This window comes from Anabrus simplex, chromosome 3 (genome assembly GCF_040414725.1).
Source record: "Anabrus simplex isolate iqAnaSimp1 chromosome 3, ASM4041472v1, whole genome shotgun sequence".
Lineage (NCBI taxonomy): Eukaryota > Metazoa > Arthropoda > Insecta > Orthoptera > Tettigoniidae > Anabrus > Anabrus simplex.
The window spans coordinates 463,806,536-463,832,422 of NC_090267.1; the positions used below are offsets into that span (position 1 = coordinate 463,806,536).

At 44.5% G+C, this 25,887-nt stretch overlaps 1 protein-coding gene across 1 annotated transcript in view; it reads right to left on the reverse strand.

Annotated features, from left to right (window-relative positions):
- Nucleotides 1–25,887, reverse strand: part of Traf-like (TNF-receptor-associated factor-like) — a 125,712-nt gene that overhangs the window by 19,012 nt on the left and 80,813 nt on the right. Inside the window, 1 exon segment of the mRNA XM_067144646.2 lies at nucleotides 9,337–10,519. Within this exon segment, the coding sequence (XP_067000747.2) occupies nucleotides 9,337–10,519 (1,183 nt within the window).

Genomic DNA, 25,887 nt, shown 5'->3' on the forward strand with positions numbered 1-25,887 from the left:
GATAATGTTGTGAGATGGACAGTTGCCAATGGCATGAATATAAGTGGGGTTAAAAGTCAGGTTGTGAATTTCGCAAAATATAGGAAAAATCCTCAGTTTTAATTACTGCATTGATGGGAGTGAAATTTCCTTATGGGGATCATTGTAAGTGAAAATGAAAATTCACAGCCTGTTTCCAGTCATCCGACCGGGTGAGGGATGGAATGAATGAAACCTCCATCTCGCTGCGAGGATAGGAATTGTGCCGGCTGCCGAAACCTGTCGCACTCCTCTGGGACAATGATTAATGAACGACAGACAAAATGAAATATTGGGGAGTGCTGCTGGACTGAACGATGACAGGGAAAACAACCTTGTCGATTTAATTTGCCGATAACTCTCTTTCAGCACAGCCTTCACCCAATGAAGTTAATGCACAATGTTTCCTCTGTACTTCGTGCACCGTTAACGAAGGTCGGGTACTTAGGCTAGTATAATATTAATATTTCAATCGTTAGTTATTATACGGTTTACCATCGTTATTCAAAGCCCATTCCTAGATATTCATAGAGCATAGAGGCTCTGTCCATTGTTGTAGTAGTGTTATTTAAATTCTGTAAAAGGAAGTGGGAGACCTGTCTCCTTGACTCTTGAGTGTACAGAGCAATGGTGCTCCAGTAACTTGTGTAAAAAACCGTGAGCTTCAAGCTCAGAGGTTCAATTAACAAATTTTGTTGTTTTTCTTATTTCTCCTATCTTGTACTTAAACTACTGTACCTGAAATCTTATGCCGTCGCTTAGCGATTTGGTTGTTCATGTTTTGCCTTTAAAAAAGGAAGGAAGCTTTTAATTAATCTTTTGGTTGTAGTAGGTAGACCCATTCATGCCCGCACCTTCTTTCACCTCTGCCGAACCACGGAATCCCCCGTAACAATTATTATTATTATTATTTTTTTATTATTATTATTATTTCCTTTCCTGAAGATAATATTGAGGATGTATCTCACAACGCAGGCACATGGATGGCGTCACTGCCTCAGCACATTCCAATAGTAAAATTAGCTGCGTATTTCGTCTTGACTGCTCGCGGCATGAGGCCTCATTTCCTTCAAGCTTACAAACACGTTTCTGAGAGGTTGATGTTGGTGAAAGGTAAGCTCCAGCGGGTGCTTGTCGTTTGCTACGTACAGGTCTCCAGCTGATCGTATCTGAGATTGCCAGTTCTGTAATTTCTAGGATTGCCATACGCTACGGATTTCACGGACAGTCCGCGATTTTAGCGTAAGTGAAAATGTCCGGGCCGAAAAGGCAAATGTCCGCGATATTTGCTGGATGTGAAGTCAACTTCCGGTAATTTAAAAAAATGGTGTCAAAGAAGCATCAATAGGTTACCTCTTTGCCTTCACATTATATAAAATCCAAAGAGAACAGAACAGCTTTCGAGATATCGAAACAGTGGGCAGTCAGTCATATCCGATGGTATGGTATACATCCTCTTTGATTTGCAAGATTGCGAGTTGTCGATACAGTAGGCGGTCAGTCACCTCTGGCAATGAAGAGTATTATCCTCTTTGATTAGCTTGTTGAGTGTTCGCATGGTTTGTTGTGCTTGCGATTTAGTTGTGTTATATTGTATTAAATAGTTGTTATTGTTTGCCTGGTGGTTTAATAATGTCGGCTAGACGAAAGGTTAAGTTCAGGGAGGAATATACTGAACAGTTTCCAAGTATAAAGTGAGGAAGAACTGAATATGAAGCTTTCTGCAAAATTTGCGGGTGACTAACATTACGTTTATACAGAGACTAATTGAAATCGTTTTTAAATTTTTAATTGTGCAAGTGCTACATCGTTGTCTTCCTAGAAAAATTATTCTATTATACGTTTTTCCTCTTCACAGTTCCTACATTTCAATCACGTGCAATCGAAAAGCATAAGACGGCAGTGGGTTCATCATCTTCCAAAGAGCTCACCAGCGTTTTCAAAACACATTCATACAACTCCAGTTCTTGCACTTCAAAAATTATATCTCAGGTTTTCAGTGACTCGAAAGTTGTAGTAAACTTTTCCAGCGCCAAAACTAAAACAAAAGCCATCGTTAATAACGTGATATCACCGTTCATTGAAGACAGAACAAGGAACAGTCTATCGAAGGCCAATGATGTTGGTATTAGCACTGATGCTAGCAACCACAAGTATTTGAAAATATTTCCTGTTCTTGTGCAGTATTTTGATTATGACAAAGGTGTCCAAAGAAGATTGTTAAATTTAAATGAATGTGACAGTGAGAATTCTAGCACAATAACAAAGTGTGTATACAGTGCCATTTTAGAACATGGGCTTAGTGATAAAGTATCTGCTTTTGGTGGAGATAACACGAATACTGACTTTGGGGGTGTTGCGAGAAAAGGAGAAAACAATGTGTACAAGAAACTTCAGAATAAACTGAATAGGGAAATTTTAGGAGTAGGTTGTCCAGCTCATATTTTGCATAATGCAATTCAGACTGGTGCAGATGTCCTCTCTCATGATATTGAGAGCATTATCATAAAGGTTTTTAATTATTTCTCCATATATACTGTTCGTGTAGCATATCTAAAAGAATTTTCAGAATTTGTTGATGTGACACATAAGGACCTACTTAGACATGTAAGAACCAGGTGGCTCACCATGTTTCCTGCTATAGAGAGGTTCATCCACATGTTTAAGGCACTTAAGTCTTACTTTCTTTCACTTGGTAAGAGTCCTTCCCTTCTCAAGAAATTATTTTCTGATTCTGTTAGTGAAATGTATCTGCTCTTCTTGAATGCAGAAAGGAATCCTTTCTAGATGGCAGTTAGCAGTAGTCCGACTCGTTGGCTGAATGGTCAGCGTACTGGCCTTAGGTTTAGAGGGTCCCGGGTTCGATTCCCGGCCGGGTCGGGGATTTTAACCTTCATTGGTTAATTCCAATGGCCTGGGGGCTGGGTGTTTGTGCTGTCCCTACCATCCCTGCAAACACACACCACACATAACACTATCCTCCACCACAATAACACGCAGTTACCTACACATGGGAGATGCCGCCCACCCTCATCGGAGGGTCTGTCTTACAAGGGCTGCACTCGGCTAGAAATAGCCACATGAAATTATTATTAGTCAGCAGTATTGAGAGGGAAGACATATCAGTGAATGAGGTAAGATTGGAGGTAGAAAATATACTGCAAATTTTAGGAGAGAGAAAACAGTGTGTTTTCGTTACGTCTAAAGTTAAAGAATTAATGTCTGACCTTGCACAATATCAGCAGTCTACATTTCTAGGGGAAGTCTCTCTTTTCTATCAAACTATTATTGATTACTTGATAAAATGGAGTAAGCCCTTGTCTGATATTAAACATTTTGACTGGATTTTGCTAAAAACTGTAACTTCATAGAAAAATGTTGAAAAGACATTCAAGTGGATGCATGAAAACACAAGCCGTAAATTGAATGAGTCCCTTCTCTTTGACCAAGTACTGAAATTAAAGTGTGTATTGGGGGAGGTCAAAGATGAAAGTTTTGAGAATTTGATGTCACATAAGAAATGGGTGTTCTTCATTTATAATATTGTATTTCTAGTGAGCAGTATTCAGAGTTGCTGAAAATTGTGGAATTTTATTTCTCCGTTCCCGGTCATAACGCCAATGTAGAGAGAGTCTTTTCCCTCATGAATTCTCAATGGACAGAAGAAAGGGATAGGTTAACAGTAAAATCAGTTAATGCAATGTTCCAAATACAGTACAATATGAAAAATGTAACTTGCAGTGAATTTCATAAACTGATTGAGAACCAGTTCCTTTCATCTGTTCAAAGTTCTGAAAACCGGGCGAGTTGGCCGTGCGCGTAGAGGCGCGCGGCTGTAAGCTTGCATCCGGGAGATAGTAGGTTCGAATCCCACTATCGGCAGCCTTGAAAATGGTTTTCCGTGGTTTCCCATTTTCACACCAGGCAAATGCTGGGGCTGTACCTTAATTAAGGCCACGGCCGCTTTTTTCCAACTCCTAGGCCTTTCCTATCCCATCGTCGCCATAAGACCTATCTGTGTCGGTGCGACGTAAAGCCCCTAGCAAGAGAAGACAGTTCTGAAAAATACGATTGGTATAAGAAAAGCTTAAATGATGACAATGGAACTTCCGTGTACTGAATAATTTAATGCATATTCTCATTTTTGGTAATAAAGGCTTTCTTAATGAAGCAGTCCTTCCTCAACTCTGGATAATTAATTAATGCATATTTCCCTTAGCTTAGGTGCACGAGGACTCCTTATTCCTCATATTTCCATTTCCTTCGATCGATAACGCTGACCGTAAGTCTTGTCCTGGTTTTGGATTTCGTGATTATGGCAACCCTAGTAATTTCGGGACTTCATCTCCAGGAAATACCAATAAACATTAAGGTAGGTGATGAAAATGTACAACAAGTAAGTCAATTTTGCTACCTGGGAAACATTATCACTCAGGACAACAGGTGCACCACATAAATCAGGAGGAGGATTGCTCTAGCTAAACAAGCCTTCAGTAACAAGAAACAGCTTCTGTCAATCAGGAACATTAACATTAAAATAAGGAAAGAATTTGCCAAACTGTTTGTGTGGAGTGTTTTGTTGTATGGTTGCGAAACATGGGTCTTAGCAAAACAGGATATAAAACGCCTGGAAGCAATGGAAATATGGAAATGGGGGAGGATGCTGAAAATTAGTTGGACAGAGAAAAAGTCAAACAATAGGGTCCTTAAGAAAATAGACGAAACAAGGGAATTGATCAACACTGTAAAAAAGAGGAAAATCAAAATCTTTGGCCACACACTTCGACGTAACACATTCCTCACGACTATGCTGGAAGTAAAAGTTCCGGGTAAGAAGGGAAGAGGAAGGCCGAGGAAGAAGTATCTGGATTCCATGATGGACAGGCTGAATTTGAAATATATATATGTTGACCTGAAACGCTCAGTAGAGGAGAGACAAATGTTGTTGCAGCGACAAGGCCTTTCCTTTAGGATATGAATGAATGAATCTGCAGTTGTAGAAATGTTACATAGAAACTGAGCGTGGCGCTACCATAGTTCCTTTCAGTAGTTTTCACATAATTACCTTCGGTGTTGAAGAAAACTTTGTGTTGGTATTCAGCGTGAACCTTACAAATGTATCTCTTGGTGGAATTACGTGTGACTGTACTTTTACCACGCGAATTCCGATGGATACTGTTTCCGCTTCTTCTATAACTACAGGCTCTTTCAAAAAATAAGGTTCCTAGAAGGAAACCATAATTCAATTTCATCAATTGCAAATGTTAAAAATATTTAAGCTCTTTAGGGTTTTTCAATCGTGAAATTACCAGCTTTTCTCCCCGGTGTAGGAGTGGGCTCATCAGTTGGAATGATACACCTTTCCAAGACGCTGGCGGCTAGTGCGCCGTTCTTTTTAAATATAAAGGCCAAAAGCAGGATTTTATTCAAGTGGAGGCACATGCTTGCTTGTTGCTTTACGTCTCACTGACACAGATAGGTCTTACGGCGACGATGGGAGAGGAAAGGGCTAGGAGTGGGAAGGAAGCGGCCGTGGCCTTAATTAAGGTACAGCCCCAGTATTTGCCTGGTGTGAAAATGGGAAACCACGGAAAACCATTTTCAGGGCTGCCGACACTGGGGTTCGAACCTACTATCTCCCGAATACTGGATACTGGCGACTGCAGCTATCGAGCTCGGTGAGGCACATGCTTCCCCTAACGCACCGTCACTGCATTGGCCTACATAAGAGGTTTGCAGTGTTGTCTCAATGGCCCACTAGCGCCAGCGTCTTGGAAAGGTGTAGCATTCCAACTGATGAGCCCACTGCTACACTGGGGCGAAACGCTGGTAATTTCACGATTGAAAAACCCTAGAGCTAAAACGTTTTTACAGGCTCTTTCGTTTCCAAGTCAATCTTAACAGAACTTTGAACTTTGCATATTGGCTTCTTCCATTATTTTAAAAGAACGCACTTTCATTGTTGGTAAATTAACTGTTTTAACAAAGTACTGTTACAAGTCTTGACATGCAGTCTTAAAAGGTGAAAGTACTTATTATGAGTAGGTACATACGAAGATAGCTTCCGTGGCTCAGGTGGCCGCGCACCGGCCTCTCACCACTGGGTTCCGTGGTTCAAATCCCGGTCACTCAATGTGAGATTTACGCTGGACAAAGCGGAGGCGGGACAGGTTTTTCTCCGGGTACGCCAGTTTTCCCTGTCATCTTTCATTCCAGCAGCACTCTCCAATATCATTTCATTTCATCTGTCATACATTAATCATTGCCCCAGAGGAGTGCGACAGGCTTCGGCAGCCGGCACAATTCCTATCCTCGCCGCTAGATGGGGCTTCATTCATTCCATTCCTGACCCGGTCGAATGACTGGAAACAGGCTGTGGATTTTCATCTTCACATACGAAGATGGACAGGTGGTTAAAAGGGGGATCTTCAGAACTCTATGACGATTACGACTCTTGTTTTCCGGTCCAAGACAACGCATCGGCATCAGTTACAAGAACTTCTATGCCAGGAGCGAGTGCTTTAATGCCGGATTCTTCCCACCACGCCGGAGGAGCGCAGTATACCGAAAGGTCAAAGAACGTACATAAGGAAAGGACCTTGAAAGTTCGGAGTTCGCTCTCCCTATGGACTATAAGTTAAACAGAGTTTATTAAATTGTGAGCTCACTTTCCCTGGTGTTTTAACAGATTATACCTACCAAAAAATGGTATTTACTTAGAAAAGGCTACTGAGCTCTGGGTGTTTGGGAGCTAGTTCTCCCCAGTCGTTAATGTATCTCTGAGAGTTAATTCTGTAGCGTAAAATCATAATTACTTAACGTTGTTATCTATTTGTACGTATCTACTGTTATTTGCTATTGTTTTTTGAAAAGGGAAAGAAAAGGAAAATATCCAAAATTTTATCTTGTGGTCATTATTTTCCCCTTCTTCCCCTCTGCTACCCTTGTGCAGGATCTTCATCGTAGGGCCATTAAGGACCGCGAGATCTGAAGTGTTTGTCTTCTTGCGGGCCCACCAGGTTTTCATTCTTTCGGAGTGTGCTTTCTTCTAAGCGTCAGAATGAACATGTCCCAGTCGAGTTGGGACTTTTTTTTTATGTTTCATTGGTGCTCGGAGTTGAATGTCCGTTTCTGTGATTGCATACCTTAAACGATCCTTATCGACCTCCACCAACTAAGGAGGAATAGTTTTGATACTTCTGAAGCAGGATAACAAACGATTACAGATTCTTTTAGCTGGCAATCTGAAGAGGTGAGAATAAATTGTTATCCTTTTTTTACGGACTACGCTTCATATCTTTTTGGTATGGGTGTATTTTTCTAAGGTTCTCCGAAGTCTGTAAACATCCTTGAGGTTGGACCAATAATTTTTCATATAATCCTGCTCTCCTTAATTACCAGTTTTTCAAGTAGGTTATGTTTTCGAAATGTCTTTGCTAGCGGGACCTAGTGTTTACACTGCACTAAGTCTTCTGGTATGGTCTAGAGCAATTTTGTTACTTTCATTGATCTTTCTCTATCTTATCCTTGGCTTTGACAATATGAAAGTGACTGAGGTATGAGCGATGCTAAATGCCATTCCTTACGCAGCCAGTCCCTGCTATGAATGGTGTGAAACTGTTTCTCATAGGGTCGGTTGGTGCATGCATTTCAGTGGGCTTGGCAGACTGATATGTAATAGCAACTTCTGGCTCGGTGAGGAAAGCAACGGGAAACTACATCACTCCTCATTTCCCTAGTACGCCTCTTCAGTGATGCCTAGGCCATCTATGACAGCTCATGGTGGAACTGTTGAGGATCCAACCAGCTTTCGGGCTGATGACTAAACATACATACATGTTTTCGAAGTGTTACGTATGCTACTGCATATAATGCTTCAAGTCTAATTACAGTTTTATTATTATTATTATTATTATTATTATTATTATTATTATTATTACTATCATACTTGAGATAAATGACAAGTTCTTTTAGACAGAAGTGAGTAAAGTTTTCTCTACCAGATGGCAGAGAATTGGATCTCTGGATGACAGTGTTGCAATTCATTTTGTCTAGTAAACATCAAATGTACGACATCGTACGACATGGTGTCAACCGAATGTTTTTCCGAAATCCGACTATGTCCACGGGTTTGAGCCCGCAATCTTGGGAGCCAAAAGTCGATACTCTTCCTCCGATTCACATCTAGTAAGATGATGAAAGTTATTTGTCATTATTCTTAGAGCGACTCCATTCCTTGCTCCTCATCTTTACCAGTTTACCTTATTTAAGCGCTGTCATAATCTTTTACGGTTTCCACTATAACAGCATAAACTTCCGTGGTACTAATTGAGAATCCAACCAGAGTCTGAGCTGATCAATCAATCACGACTGATCTGCATTCAGAGATCACGTGGCAGATTCCCTGTCATATGTTTACCTGGTCCTTCCTTGGAAATTTTTCGAACATCTCCCTTGGTAAATTATTCCAGTCCCCAATTCCTCTTCCTATAAACGAGCGCCTTCCCCAAGTTGTACTCTTGAATTCCAACTTTATTTTCAAATTATGATCTTTCCTACTTTAAGAAACTCCACTCAAGCTTTTTCGTCTGCTAATGTAATTCCCAGCCATCTCTCTCATGATAGCTTGGAACATTCCGCTTAATCGAGCAGCTCGTCCCCTTACTTCTCAGTCTTCCCAGCCCAAAGTGTCAAACATTTTCGTAACACTATACTTTTGTCGGAAATCACCCAGAACAAAATCGTTCTGCTTTCCTTAGGATCTTTTCCAGATCTCGTTTCAAGTAATCCTGGCGTGGGGTCCCATACACTGGAATCATACTCTGATCGCGGTCTTACACGCCCTTTCCTTTACATTACAACCCCTAAGTACTCATAACTATTTACCCCAATGAAGATCTTTCCATATGTAGCTATTTACAGTGATCTCTGTGAGGTACTATCACCCCATCGACATAGTAATTAAAACTGAGGACTTTTCCTCTTGGTAAAACTTACAACCTCAACAGACAGAAAATATCTAAATTAGAATGACCAAATACTGCATATAAAAAAGGAAACTCATCTTGCAAAACTTTCTTCCATTATTTGCCCTAATAATCTGTTTATAGAAACCAGTTTTCCAAAGAGGAGTAAAACATACGAATACTTGCTGAACTGCCAAAAATTCAATTTTCTAACACGACCTGGATCTGAATACTGAGCTTTGTCTTTGAAGTTTTAGGTGCTAACACAAAATGCAGACTAAAAATAATAGAAATGAATATATGATGTCTTAACTTGTAACACAAGCGGTACATATGACCAAGATCACTATACCTGGTTTCTGTGCGGTTGTGTGTAAGTAGTCTTCACGCTTGAGCAGGGAATCTTCAACGTCTTTCAACTGTAATCGAACCAACGACACGTTTTTCGTTACATCAGTTACCCTTTCATTCATTTCATTCCTAAGATCTTCGATCTTCTTTAACTGATCAACCCATACCCCACTGATCATCACATTCTCTTTCGACAAAAACTCCTTGAAACCACTGATGTCCTTTTTACAATTTTCAGTTTCTTGTTCTATTGAATTTTTGTATTCTTCCAGCACTGTCCTCAGTTCTTCTAGTTCTTTATTCAGATGCTGTTCAGCTAAACACCGCTTAGGAAAGTTTTCTACCATCGCTTTCCAATGTTCGCTTTCTTGATCCCTTTTGTCCTGTTCTTTCGCCAACATATCCTTCATCTCTTGCACCTCTCCTCCGTACTCAATTTTCCACTGAGTAAATTTTAGACACATCTGTTCCAGTCGTTCATACTTCTCCGCCCACTCCGCCTCTCTCTGCTGGTGGTTGAGACGTTCCTCTTTCAATGCTCTTGTTAACTCTTCCACTTCACTGCTCTGTCCTTCCAGATATCTTCTCTGGATATCATTTTCCCACTCGTTAGAAAACTGACGAAGCCTGTTAATTTCAGAGGAGTATTCATTATAAAGTTGTTCTCGAAGTTGTCTCTCATCTGCTAGCGCCTGTCGGAGAAATTGCATTTCCGCTGATATATCGTTCTTCCAGCTCATGTCTACAGGTTGCGTGTTGGTAACCTGTCGAAGTCTGTTCAGCTCAGACCTGTATTCTCTTTCGAGATGCTCGCGTTGTCGTCGCTCCTCAGCCAGCGCTTGTCGGAGGACTTGTACATCAGCCACGATGTCTCCCTGTCGGTCAGTACTTTGCCATCTCTGTCGCATGGTCTCCATCTCGAGTCTCCACTCCGCCGTCTCCTGCTGCCGGCGCTGCTGTTCCTCGTGTAGAGATTCCTTGAACGCTGCCAGGACACCGACAAGCTTCTTGTTCCAAGCCTCCACGGAGTCATATTTCTGTCTCCATTCATCAACAGCCACATGTCTCAGACGTCGCTCTTCTACAAGGGCAGATCTAAGCTTGTTGATCTCGGATATGACATTATCTTGAGTAACAGGATTCTCTCGGGAACGCTGTTGAGGTCCTCGTCTTGAACACTCATTCTGAAAAACAAACAACTGCCGTTATCGTCCAAGAAAATGAAATCGTAAAATGTTGTCTAGCTACAAATGATTAAACTGTCAGTATTTAACAAGTACAATACAGTGAAAAAAATGAAATGAAATGGCGTATGGCTTTTAGTGCCGGAAGTGCCCGAGGACAAATCCGGCTCGCCAGATGCAGGTCTTTTGATCTGACGTGCGTTGGCGACCCGCGCGTCATGATGAGGATGAAATGATTATGAAGACGACACATACACCCAGCCCCAGTGGAATTAATCAATTATGGTTAAAATTACCGACCCTGCCGGGAATCGAACCCGGGACCCCTGTGGCCAAAGGCCAGCACGCTAACAATTTAGCCATGGAGCCGGACTACGACACAGTGAACTACTGGAAATTTTGAAACGTATTTGCCCAGATGACAGGAACCTCCAGATAATAAAGAATTCGTACATCTATATATATATATTTATTTATTTATTTATTTATTTATTTATTTATTTATTTATTGAACGAATCAACGACTTCCCGCAATTACGGGTTGCCACAATGGACAAAGTAAAGCATATCAGGATAGAGAAAGTTTTTATCATATAGAAATATAGTGATAATAAGGATTTCTTAGATTATGGAGGTCCGAACAGGTGAGATTTCAGGATTTGTACTGATCCACGTATGGTGGTGGTAACTATTCTTTCAATGCTGTTGATGGGCAGGTCGAACTTTTTCCAGAATTCTACGAACAAGGCAGGTATTGTGCCACGAGCACCAATCATTAGGCCGATAATCTACATTGCTCAGAATTTGAAAAGAATGGTATTTCTGTATCGGTCATGTCCACAGTACCAACAAAATGCATTTTTTACTTTTCCGTAATTTCTGTCTGTCTGTCTGTCTGTCTGTCTGTCTGTCTGTCTGTCTGTCTGTCTGTCTGTCTGTCTGTCTGAATTTCTTGAAAATCGTTATGTAAAGTCGAGGAAAAAGAAACTACAGTCTTCGCTATAAATAATTTCGTAAGACGCCCTAATATCACAGAGTCGCAAGAAAACTAAATGTGGAGGCCTACAATACAAAAAGCTCATAACTTTGAACAACAATAACATTACATTGACCATTGTTTGTTGCGATGTGCTTTGTGTCTTCTGTTTCCAGCCATATCGATAGATGGGATTACTGCTAAATACCGAGTATTTTTTTTAAAATTTGCTTTACGTCGCACCGACACAGATAGGTATTATGGCGACGATGGGATAAGAAAAAGGTTAGGAGTGGAAAAGAAGCGCCTTGGCGTTAATTACTGTGCAGCCTCAGCATTTGCCTGGTGTGAAAATGGGAGACGACGGAAAACCAACTTCAGGGCTGTGGACAGTGGTTTTCGAACCCACCACCTCCTAGATGCAAACGCATAGCTGCGCGCCCCTAACCGCACGGCCAACCCGCCCGGTCGTACCGAGTATAACAGTCTGCCTGAATATTGGCGGGAACTAGCTGGGGAGTCAGATAGCTTTCTTCTTAAGCATGCCATTCCTCTGGTTCATAAATGTTCTGATACTACTGGTACGTAACAAATTGGTTCATCACAGCATTCGAGCTATTCAAGGCCTATCCTGAGGCACTGATTGGAATGAGCAGTGTGTATATTTAACGGAACAATGGCAGAGGAGTGTTCATGGCTGTCGTCCACAAAGCTTTGTAATCTGGCCTCACGGGAGCAATCTAGCCCGTTATCTACCACCAGTAAAAGACACAATAGAATTACAGGTCCCTGGAGTGTATCACATTGAATGTAGCTGCGGAGCTTGTTATGTAGGTGAGACAAAACGTCTGATTTCCACCCGCCTAAAAGAACATATCCGTCACACCAAGAACCAAAACACAGATATTTCAGCAGTAGCCAAGCATTCCTACGAAACTAGGTACGGAATATCATTTGACAAGACCAAGATCCTAGCATCTATCCCTTGGAATCTGGAAAGAAAAATCCGCGAGGCTATCGAAATCAAGAAACATCCAAACAACATAAATTTAGAAGAAGGATATAAAATCAGTAATTCTTGGATGCCTATCATTCATAGTTTAAGACATACAGACCACAACATAAACACACGGGCCGCAACCCCATTACATAACAGCGCGGGCAAGTCCCCACTACCTGGCTGTGACGCATACTTTCCAGAAATCTCGCGAGACGGCCCGGGCTTACGTCAGCCAGAAAGGCTAGGATATAAAAGGCCAGGATCAAGGCCACTCTAGCCGGGCCCTCAGCCCAACCAGCCCCCACCGCCGTCTGAGCTAAGACCTCAAACAACAACAACAAGAAGGCCCAGTCCCATGTTAACAAGCAAAGGCAGGTTAAGTCCACGCCAGCACTTCCCAAGCTGCTAGAAGGCCCGCCCCAGGCCAGCTCCACCCCCCGCAGAGAACCTGCCGATAGTCAGACGGCATCCGCACCACCACCCCCCTCGCCTCCCCCCCCCCCCTCTCACCACACCAATCACACCACAGGAACAGGCACAAGAGTCAGCGGGGAACATGGCAGTAAAGGCGTTCAGGGAAAGGATAGAAGAAATCCTGAAAACCTTCTTTCCGAACCTGAACCTCTCGGTAGCCATAACCACTGGGGTTATGATGGCCAACATGCTCCCCTACCCCTGGCTAAGGGACCTGGCTAATGCAATCTCCGAACTCCTAACCCCGGATGGCTGAACAACCCAACGAAGATAATAATAATAATAATAATAATAATAATAATAATAATAATAATAATAATAATAATAATAATAATAATAATAATAACAACACGCAGGAGCTTCGAGTTCTAATATGGAACTGCCAGGGCGTGAGGTCTAGGAAATATGAACTCGAAGCCTTCCTAGCCGCGAACACAATACACGTAGCTCTCCTAACAGAGACCTTCCTCCCTCCGGGGAAGTTCACCATAAGAGGCTACAAACTGCACAGAAGTGATAAGGCTAGCAAAGTGGGAGGAGTTGCAGTCCTGGTAAGGAAGGACATCAAGCACATGGAGGTAGACATGCCAGAGCTGGTCACGCTAGAGGCATGCGGAATAGCCCTACCAGTGCAAGGAACACTTATAAATGTCATAGCAGCATACTCCAGACCTACAAGCCTAAACACTCAGGACATAGAAACAGTACTAGGGCTAAATCGAAACACAGTGTTAGGAGGGGACTTAAACTCGAAACACGCCACCTGGGGATGCCTGAAACCAAACCCAGCAGGCACAAGGCTGTATAACCACATGCTATCCCAGGACTATGTGGTAACAGCCCCCAGCGAGCCCACGTTCCTAGCACCGAACGATCACGTATCCGACATACTTGACATAGCTCTATTGCGACATATTCCTCAAAGGCATAGCATAAAGGTAGTGAACGACCTGGGGTCGAGGCACCAACCAGTGATATTTACACTAGATGCGAACCCAGAGGAATATGAGAAAAACCCCAGACGCCGGCTCAACTATAAAGCAGCCAACTGGGGCAAATTCGAACGCAAGCTAGACACACTCCTACCGGGAAGCGAAGGCATGCTAATAGACAGCACAGCCCAAATTGACGAAGCAGTCAAAACCCTAGTAGAAGCAATTCAAACAGCCACAACTGCGAACATACCGCTAAGCAAACACAAAGAATCCCCTCTTTTCGAGATTCCAGCTCACATAAAAGAGTTAATACGCAGGCGCAACAGCCACAGGCGCAACTGGGCTCGACATCACAGAGACGAAGACCGCGAGATGAAAAACGAACTAAACACGGAAATACAAACTCAACTACTGGAATACAGGTCGGAAAAGTGGAACAACCACCTCAGACTTTTCGACACCAACACCAGGCAAGTGTGGAACCTAGCGAGACACTTCACGCGAGAAACACACAGCATCCCTACCATTAAGGAACCTAATGGCCCGGTATACGAGAACCGTGATAAAGCCGAAATCATAGCGGACTCGATAGAGGCGGCTTTCACTCCAAACGAAATACCATCTGACCCAGCCTTCATCAGGCAAACTGAGGCAAAGGTAGCAGAATTCCTTGAAAACGCACCGAAGCCGGAGGTTAAGAGGACAAATATACACGAAATTAAGTGGATTATAGGTCATCTTAACTCCAAGAAGGCGCCTGGCCCAGACGAGATCCAGAATATTATAATTAAGAAATTAACTCACAAAGCCCTAACACTACTTACCAGCATCTTCAATGCAATGTTCAAACACCAATATTACCGTGAACAATGGAAAAGGGCTAGGATCCTCGTATTCGGAAAACCAGGCAAAGACAAGTCAGACCCCAACAACTACAGGCCCATCAGCCTTCTGGACGCCCTCAGTAAAGTATTCGAGAAAATACTACTGAAAAGGTTAATAGGGCATATCAAGGAAAAAGGTATAATTCGCAATGAGCAGTTTGGCTTTAGGAACGGATATTCTGCCCCACAACTGCTCACTCGATTCATAGAACAAGCCACCATAGGTCTCAACAAACGAAGAGACACAGGAACGGTTTTCCTTGATATCCAGAAAGCATTTGACAAAGTCTGGCACGAAGGCCTACTAGCGAAACTAATAGACCACGAATTCCACCCAGGCTATATAAGACTTATAAAATCTTATCTGGAGGGCCGAGAGTTCAAAGTAGACGTACACAACACGCTGTCAAGTACACGCAGGATTAGAGCGGGTGTAGCCCAAGGGTCCCTTATCGGCCCAATCCTCTTCGTCCTGTATACAAACGACATGCCTACTACAGAACTCACTACCACACACCTCTACGCTGATGACACCGCTATCACAGTTCAACATCCACAGCTAGCGGGCGCTCGAAAGAGGCTACAAGTAGCACTAAGAACTCTCGAGCCATGGCTAACGAAATGGCGCATCAAGGTCAATGTTGACAAGTGCCAAGCCGTGCTGTTCACTAAGAAGAACAGACGCACACGCAGACCAGTCAACATAAAACCGCTAAAGCTTTTCAACGAAGATATAGTGTGGCATGACAAAGTCAAATACCCAGGAGTAGTCCTAGACAGAAAGCTCACCATGCTACACCACATCAATGATATCCAAAGAAAAGCACACATACGACTTAACCAGCTATATCCTATACTGAACAAAAAGTCCAGTATTAATACGGAAGTAGCCATAAACATGTATAAGGCTCTAATTAGACCAATAATCATGTACGCAGCCCCAGCGTGGGGGTTCACTGCAATGACGAACCTGGATAAGCTGGAATTAATACAAAATAAATGCCTACGAGCAGCGACCAGACTCCCTTACGACACACCAATACGCCAACTACGCACTATTGCGAAAGTCAGCTCAATAAGGCACCAAATACGTAAACAGACACTAAATATGTACAGAAAGTCATGGAGTAATAAGATCAACCCGTTAATAAGCGGGATCGGACGCTACGACGTCGATCTGTACAAAAAGTATCCTACACCGAAGCACATTCTGTTCAGCCACAGGGTTAGGTGGGCGAGGGGCCGATAGCCAACCCCCTCCCGCCAAGCTGACACCTATATACCGCATAAACCCACACACTGCAGACACCTATGTAAATATGTAAATAGGTTTCAGCTGTCCTAGACCCAGGGACCAGGCGAGGAAGATTGACAAAAAGTACAACCTAAGAAGGTGACGGCAACGCAGCCAGACGGCCAAGGACGTATCAATCCACCCCCGCCCCCTACAGAGACATGGGAGCGGAACAACAGCCCGCGCCCTATAAACAGCACTAATATCTATCTGTCTAATAAGTTATCTCACTCCTATCTAGGTTGAACGCTGGACACGAGAGCAGGCAAACAGCCGGCACTCCAATGAGAACTTGTATATACATATGTTATTAATAACCTTAGTTTTAGATCTGCAGTGACAAGTGTGTTCAAACAACACCGCATAGAGGGACATCGACAGGAGGAAGAAGATAGCCCCTTGCATGCAAGGCTTGGCTCTAATTCCCCCCTCTCCAAAAGGAGACTTGGCACCAGGGACTGCTGGCTGCTGGACAATGGGACGAACCTGTGGCCCAAAGCCCAGACGCTAGCAGACCCGAGCCGACCCGGCAGTGACAAGAAGGACTGATCCCCATAATAACAGAAAATTGCAAGGAAATGGTTATGATTGCATGACACCTATTCTTAACTAACACAACCTCTGGACTTTATCCAGCCCACATCCTTGCATGTGCTATCACAAGATGTCAGGTTTTACATGTAGGCTCTTTCTTCTTTCTGCCTATGTGGTTTTTCCCTGACCCTTCAATACCATACTTCAACACCATATACCTAACACAAACTCTTGCCGTGGTAGCGAGTCTGACTCGGAAACCGGCAGATACTCCTTGTATCACTTCCCACTCCTCCCTGCTATCTCTTTCTTCTTCTTAGAAATAATAGCATGTCGGAGGCCATGTAGATTGAGTCGATAGTCACGCGGGGGGAGCGGGCTTCGGCCCCCCCGAAAAAAAGGCCACTCTAGAAGTGTAATTTCTGCCTGGGAGACTGATTACCTCGGATCGAGTAGGGGTATTTCAGTCGCCTTGACAAAGAATACTGCAATGTATTCGAAACGTCGGCAAACTGTACGTGATGTGCGTACAAGTACAACACGGTTCGACCCGGAAATTAAATTAAATAACTACGTTTACGGTTTTCGGAGACGCCGAAGTCCCGGAATTTAGTCCCGCAAGAGTTATTTTACGTGCCAGTAAATCTACCGACACGAGGCTGACGTATTTGAGCATCTTCAAATACCACCGGACTGAGTCAGGATCGAACCTGCCAAGTTGGGGTCAGAAGGCCAAGCGCCTCAACCGACTGAGCCACTAAGCCCAGCCATATGATTTCTATCCCATACGCTAGTATAGGCATGAATTTAGTTTTGAATAGCACCAGTTCTGTCTCTAATCTTAGGATTCTAATGTAGCTTATTTCTAGTTTTCATGCTCCTCCAAATAACATCATTTTCCCCTGCCTTCTTATACATTTCTTAATTTCTTATCCTCTCTCTCTCTCTCTCTCTCTCTCTAACTGATCTTTAAAATTATTCTGTAGCTCAACTATTCGAATGCGTCTAATCTCTTCTTTTCATTTTTTCCTATTCTCCAGATATCACACCCATACAGGCCAACACTCCACACATATGTTTATTTCAATCTTTACCTTGTAACCAAACTGATGCTATTTGTGGTAAAGAGGATTTTCTTTTTACTAAATGCAGCTTTTGCTTTCGCTATTCCTATTTCCTTATTACTACCATCTTTTGTAACCTTGCTTCTCGATAAAATTAACCAAATTCTCTCACGTCATCTCAAGTTTCCCCTTTCATTGTGATTTTTACTTTTCAGTCTTCTTCTCTCTCGGATTTGATGGTCTGGGAAGAACCGTTGTTTCCTGTATTACTAGGCACATTGTAATTCACCTTTGTTGCTGTTGTTCGCTTAGCACCACCCAGGGGTCACGTATAAGGTAATCGGTTTAGATCAGCTCACCAATGTGCGAATGCGGATTAGAAGAATAGACGATCGAACAACTCGTCTAACGATGCCCTCTTCATTCATACTCTGTGTACCGGGCGGTACACCTCCACGCCGCTAATTTAAAATGTGCGCCAATTGAAACTCCTCTGCTGGAGGAAGTCTGAACTTTATTGATGGTATTAATTTTCAAGTTTCTCAGAAGATGTCACTACCTGGAAATTTTAGAGTTTTTGAACTGTGTCATTTTCGACGTATTTTTGTTTTGCTTGTAGTAAGAAGTGTGAACTTTCTCTTCTAGAGGACACTACTGAAGATCAACAATAGTGCACCCTAGTGCGAAGAAAAAGAACTGTTCTTTTGGAGAAAATTTAATTTCAAAAGTTTGTTTCTTGTTAAATTTCTTTCTGCTATTGTTTAAGTTGGCTGTATACCCCTCTCTTTCCCCTTGTTTTGCATTTAACCAATCCCGAATTTCTGTTATTAATTTCTGACCAATCAGAGGTATCTTCCCCCAGCTTGAATATGTTGCTGTATCCTACCCAATAAAGAGTTTGTGGGAGGGTGTTTTCATTCCCCTAACGCCTCGAACCTTCCGCGAGAGGATATAAACTGCTGATTTTAGGGTCTCCGGGCCACTTCTGTTCCATCTTTCAGTGTGTAAAGTACATAGCAGGGGGCGGGAAGCGCCTCTTTCTTCGGCAGCGGTCAACAACAAGGTAATGGCCAATTATTAACTTCTTTCCTTGCTAGCTCAGCAGTTTAACTCTCGGGGCGGGTCCGAAGTTTTTCCATTATGTAACCTTCCTTAAAAATGTAAAGAAACTTGTATCTATTCTATCTTTTAAACTACGTATCGGGATAGAGAGTGCGTAACCCTCTCGAGCTCCCACTCATATTGTTTTGAGGTGAACTTATTTTCTCAACCTATTCTTCCTTAACATTATGTAAATTTGTTCTTTTCTAAAGTCACCTCTGTAGTATGGGATTAGCCCTTGCATTAGTGGCCTAGAGCCAGATTAGGTTTTAAAAACAAAGTGTATTAGGAGTGCAGATCGCCTCCTCTCAAATTGTTATTTTGGAGGTCATGTAATTACCCCTTTTCATTTAATAGACCTCAGTAGGTTGGGTATTTTACCCCTGTGTCTATGTCCAGTGAGGACAACTTGAAGGTGGAGTTTGGTGTGGCCTTTGAGAGGCTTAAAGTTGAGAGCATGTGGCTCTTTTTCGAAAATTGAGTCTTGGATGCCTCGTGGAGGCTTTTCGGTGTAATTTGGAGCAAGTGCTCCTGAGCATGAATGGGGTTTTCTGCCCCTCTGTTAATACTCATTTTGAAGTAAGGTTGGGCTGATTGCCCAAGCATTGTGAAGTCAGGGCTCGAAGCCCAAATTCTGTAAATATTGTAATTACCCTTTTGACTTGCTACTCTGTACCTGCCATGTCTGTTATTTCTTTATTTTAAAAAGAAAATATAACCTTGTTAAATTTTACATTAACTTTGATTCCGTAGTTTGAGACCCGTTCACGCCCGCACCTTCTTTCACCTCTACCTACCACTAAAACACGGTAACACTCTGGATTTTCTGATGACTTGCAGTCTCTCTCCAAACTGAATTAAGTGGCTGGAAAACTCAGATTTTAAAGTGTAATTTTGTCTTGTAGCAATTGTATGTAGTTTGTAATCACCATACGGCAAAATAAATAAATTCTTCACTCTGTCGCAGATCATCAGTTTAGTTTTCTGTTTATTGATCTTCATATTATATTCGTCTCCCATGATTTCTTCCACCTTTTCCAGCATGTACTCAATATCTCTTTCACTCTCTGCGACTATTGCAAAGTCATCTACATATCGAATCATATCTATTGTTTCCCCATTTACCTTTCCTGGGCAGTCTGCATTCATTTTACTCGCGCTACTCTATACCATTGTACCAACGTAGTTGGGGTGGGGGTATCCTACACTCCTCCAGTATGCCACTTCTCCTCTGAACTTCTGGCCACATGCCCTGCTCACCTTCATGTTAGCGTTACCACCCGATTTATACTGTCCGTAACTCTTGCCATGCTTCTCACAACTTCGTTTCTCACACAAATCCACTTCATTCATGTTCTTCTTCAGTCTAGGGATGTCTACTCTCGATAGCCGTGCTGCGAGGCGTGCAGATCATATAGAACCTTATGGGTGACTCTTAACAACAACTCCCTCCGACAGGCGGCCAAGTGTGCTCCTAAAGGTAAGCTGATACCAATGGAGGCTCATGCTGGATTATGTTGGTAGTTCTGCACTGTGGCCCGCAGTCCATTGCAGTCAATATAATAGACAAATCCAAATTCTTATTGCATACGGGAGGTGCCAGCCGAACTCGTGTGTATCCGTCCTCTCTTCCCATGCCCCCCCCCCTCTCTCTCACTCTCTCCCTGTCCTATCAGCTTTGAAGTTTCCAACAATTAACAGAAAAATGCAGGTAAACATGCATCTACATTAGTAAGACTTCCTGATCTTGAGTGGATTCGACGATATAAACAATTGACTTGTATTAAAAAATAATTATTTCTTCTCGTTATCGAAAATAATTTTGATCTAGTATCAACACACTCCCAGAACTGTATTCAAATATTGGAGATGCCTTTCTTCATGGAATGGCAAATCACCATGTGTTGATACTAACGTTCCTATTTTCATTTTCATGACTACATAACTTCGAAGAATTCACCTCCATCTGTACCATTACAGGTATACTCAGGTATTGACGTATCTTTAGCTCATCTTTCCAGCTGTATTACGAAGAGTGAATGACCAGCTATCATTACTTTCGACGAAAGAATGCCAGTTTAAACCCTTGAAATGCTTCTTCGCCACAACGCGATATAATAGCAAGATGCCAACTCGGAGCAGGGACTTTACAACACCAGGTGTACAGGCCTTTCTTTATTTTTAATGTTTTAATTCCCCTCCATGAAGGGGAGGGGTGGGCCATCTTGAAGGTAACGCCTTCACTCTGGCCAGGAGTTTCGGCTGGTTGATAAAGGAGCAGTAGTGTAAAGAGGAGGGTAAGTTGAAGTGATCAATGAGGAGGTGTGCGCTGATGTGAAGGATAGAGGAAGTGCTCTAGGAGTGAAGTTTAGAAAAGGGTACCAGGATGGAGATGGAGGGTTAGGAGGTGCAGGGTGGTAGTGATATGGTAGAGGGAAGATGTTAGGAAACGTATGATTTCGTACGTCAGAGGTGGGGAGGAGAAGAAACTAGTTAAGGGAGGTGGTGGACTGGCAGGTTGACCAGATTGAAAAAAGTGGCAGGCCGGGTGCGACGATGAGGATGGTTGGTAGGATGGCGAACAGGGTGTGGTGGGGAGATTGAGGGCTCCACTTTATGGCGGTGGCGATAGATGTACACTAACTGACAGAGCAAATGCAACACCAAGAAGGAGTGGTCAGAACTTTATGCCAATTGCAGGGTAGACTGACGTCACTGAGGTATGCTCATGATGTGAAATGCGCCGCTGTGCTGCCCACGTAGCGAACGATAAATGGGACACGGCGTTGGCGAATGGTCCACTTCGTACCGTGATTTCTCAGCCGACAGTCATTGTAGAACGTATTGTCGTGTGCCACAGGACACGTGTATAGCTAAGAATGCCAGGCCGCCGTCAACGGAGGCATTTCCAGCAGACAGACGACTTTACGAGGGGTATGGTGATCGGGCTGAGAAGGGCAGGTTGGTCGCTTCGTCAAATCGCAGCCGATACCCATAGGGATGTGTCCACGGTGCAGCGCCTGTGGCGAAGATGGTTGGCGCAGGGACATGTGGCACGTGCGAGGGGTCCAGGCGCAGCCCGAGTGACGTCAGCACGCGAGGATCGGCGCATCCGCCACCAAGCGGTGGCAGCCCCGCACGCCACGTCAACCGCCATTCTTCAGCATGTGCAAGACACCCTGGCTGTTCCAATATCGACCAGAACAATTTCCCGTCGATTGGTTGAAGGAGGCCTGCACTCCCGGCGTCCGCTCAGAAAACTACCATTGACTCCACAGCATAGACGTGCACGCCTGGCATGGTGCCGGGCTAGAGCGACTTGGATGAGGGAATGGCGGAACGTCGTGTTCTCCGATGAGTCACGCTTCTGTTCTGTCACTGATAGTCACCGCAGACGAGTGTGGCGTCGGCGTGGAGAAAGGTCAAATCCGGCAGTAACTGTGGAGCGCCCTACCGCTAGACAACGCGGCATCATGGTTTGGGGCGCTATTGCGTATGATTCCACGTCACCTCTAGTGCGTATTCAAGGCACGTTAAATGCCCACCGCTACGTGCAGCATGTGCTGCGGCCGGTGGCACTCCCGTACCTTCAGGGGCTGCCCAATGCTCTGTTTCAGCAGGATAATGCCCGCCCACACACTGCTCGCATCTCCCAACAGGCTCTACGAGGTGTACAGATGCTTCCGTGGCCAGCGTACTCTCCGGATCTCTCACCAATCGAACACGTGTGGGATCTCATTGGACGCCGTTTGCAAACTCTGCCCCAGCCTCGTACGGACGACCAACTGTCGCAAATGGTTGACAGAGAATGGAGAACCATCCCTCAGGACACCATCCGCACTCTTATTGACTCTGTACCTCGACGTGTTTCTGCGTGCATCGCCGCTCGCGGTGGTCCTACATCCTACTGAGTCGATGCCGTGCGCATTGTGTAACCTGCATATCGGTTTGAAATAAACATCAATTATTCATCCGTGCCGTCTCTGTTTTTTCCCCAACTTTCATCCCTTTCGAACCACTCCTCCTTGGTGTTTCATTGTCACTGTCAGTCAGTTTATATGACGTTGTTGATAAGGTGTTGGACATCTTCTGCAGTCGGGAGGTGGATGCGAACTATGTACGTTGGGCCGGTGGAGTTCTGGATTCGGAAGACGTGACGAACTGGGACGCCTTCTGCTTGGAGTTGATGGATAATGGTTCGGTTCGGTAGTGCAGGATCCACACCGCGGATGACACAACTATACACGTTGTGGAGAGTGGGTGGTGGCTGCGTAATCGATGGTGCTGCGGCTGCTGTTTCGTCGGCAGATGAAGATGGCGGAGGCGGTTGTGCGGCTGTAGACTCGGATGTGTCGTCAGGCGTGGACTGCAGGGGTGGTTGTTCGGTGGTGGAGGAGGAAGGGAGGGAGGGGGGAGATCATGAGTGGTGAAGGATGGCATGTTACTACAGTTGTGATAGGAACCTGAGAAAAGGTAGATGTCGCGGCAGTCGTGATGGTGGTGGCGGTTGTGGCGGTGGTGCTGGGGGTGTGATGGGGGTAGGGTAGAAAGGAGACGAAAACTGTTGTTGTGATATCCACTGTTGTGGTTCGGCTGCTGCGGCGTCAAAGTACGGAGGACTGGGTTCCACACGGTGTCGCTGACCGTTAAGGTAGACTCCGTCGTTGATGATTCGCTGAAGGGCGCCTGGCCGATAGAGGTGAACAAGGACCCGACGTGTAGGAACGAAGTCCTGCAGTATCCTGGATACGCTGTCAGCTGGGATGCCTTTCCGTTGGAGTTGTGTGATAATAGCGCGGTCGGAGAGAGCAGGATCAACGTCATGGGGCACACAGCTGGACATGATGGGAGGCTGACTTCCAACTAGGTGTCAGCCGATGTGCTTCATTGGAGTCGGCGAGGTAGCAGATTTTAAAGATGGCAAGCCACCCGGCCGAGAAAAAACTAAAGGAGGTGCTTCAGAGAACTGCAGTCTTGCTTAGAGGAGGCGATGATGTGATATATGAGTTTCTTTTTTTTAATGTTTTCATTCCTAACCCTGAAGGGGTGGGGCCGGCCACCTAGAGGGTAACGCCCTCTTTCTGGCCAAGAGATAAGACGGGGTTTGGGAAGATGTGAAAAAGTGAGGGAGACGGGTAAAAGGCGATTTAATTAAGAGAGGAGATTTTCTAAGCGGGGTGTAGTAATATATAGTGCTTTATTGACAGAATTACAAATACAAGTGCTTTATAACTGAGATGAAAATAATGGAAGGTTTAAGCTAGGTTGTAAGAGATAAGATGAAGGGAAAAAGAGGAAAAGTTGACAAGTGAAGTGAGGAGAAGGCGAAGGATGTCAAAGGTAGATGGTGGTGGTGAAAAGTAACTGGGTTGGGGTAGGGGTGGGTAAGGTCGGAGATGTGGACTCGGTGGGTGGGGAGGTGGGGCAGGCCGGGGACGACGACGAGGTGTTGCAGGGTTGGTCGAAGGTTGAGGAGGAGAACGTGACTGTTCAACCCGGCGGTGGCGGCCGTCGAGCTGTATCCCGTGGTTGATAAGTTGTTAAACATCTTCGAGTGTAGGAAGTCGGAGTCTTATGAGATACGTGGGTCCATCTGCACTGAAAATCCGGAACGCTCGGCGAACGGGTAATCCTGCTTGGCGAAGTTCATGGACGATGGCTGCAGGTGATATGTTATGGTCCACACCGCGAACGACGCAGCTGTAGGTAGTCGAGCTGTCGGACGGCGGCGATGTCGATGGTGGATGTTCCGTAGCTGCAGGCGTGTCATTGGCAAGTCCCTCGGCAGGTGGCTGAAGTAATGTAGTCAAGGGACGTAGTTGGTCAGGGGTGGGAGGGATGGGATGATTAGACGTCATGATGGGGAGGGGATGCGACATAACTGAAGTGGTTAAGGGAATGTTGGTTGAGGTGTGAGTAGAAGTGGTGGTGGTAGGTGTAGTGGTGTGAACAGTGGTGGTGTAGCTAGAGGAGAAGGTATGGGATAATGTTGGAGGGGGCGTGGTTGCTGCAGGCGATTCGGCGGTGACAGGCGTATCGGGTGCGGTGAGAAGTAGTTGAGCCATTGTTCGGAGGAGTAGCATCGACGAGATGGAGGAGGCCGTGCATACACGCCCCGTTGTCTAGAACGTCGAAGTAGGCATCTGAAGAAGAAGTAGGTAGATACAGAAGAACATCAAGCGATAGTACCGGGCCGGTGTAGAGTCTGGAAGCAGAATGGACGCCCACCGGGCGAAGTTCCGTGAGGATGAGAGAAAGGTTAACACCACGAACCAGAAGAGTGTACATGTTGGGAAGCCGACTTCCAGTTTGGTGTCTGGCCAATTTGCTTGATTGAGTTCGGCTGGGTGCGAATTAAAGCTGCGGCGTCACCCGGCCGAAAAAAGAGGCGTTGCTTGGGAGCAGTGCAGAGTCCTCAACAGAGATGTGTGTGGCGGACGATGAGTGAAGTTCCGAGCTGGCGTTTCTTGCTTACGAATACGAAAATAAGTTATTTCAATTCTTTCCCTAAAATAGGGAAAGCGGGCCTTCAGCTAAACGAGGTAGCTCTTAAGCCGTAGAACTAGATTTGATACACGTGAAGAAATAAGAAGGGGGAGGGCATGTATCGTACACGCCAGGAGAGGGAAGGAGAGTCTTTAAGAACGTCTGGCGCAGGGGAAAACGCAACCACAAGAGGCAGCCCAGAGAGGGACCCCGCACCCCACCCCAGATAGGCGACCTCCACTAGACCCCGTTTATTGGTAGTAATTAACACACAGAGATACAGGCAATATATACAAATGGGTAAATAATAAGATTCTTCTGCAGAATGCATGTCCATAAATTACTACACACCGAGCTCGATAGCTGCAGTTGCTTAAGTGCGGCCAGTATCCAGTATTCGGGAGATAGTGGGTTCGAGCCCCACTGTCGACAGCCCTGAAGATGGTTTTCCGTGGTTTCCCATTTTCACACCAGGCAAATGCCGGTGCTGTACCTTAATTAAGGCCACGGCCGCTTCCTTTCATTTCCTAGGCCTTTCCCATCCCATCGTCGCCATAAGACATATCTGTGTCGGTGCGACGTAAAGCAAAAAGCAAAAAATTACTACACGCACACAAAGG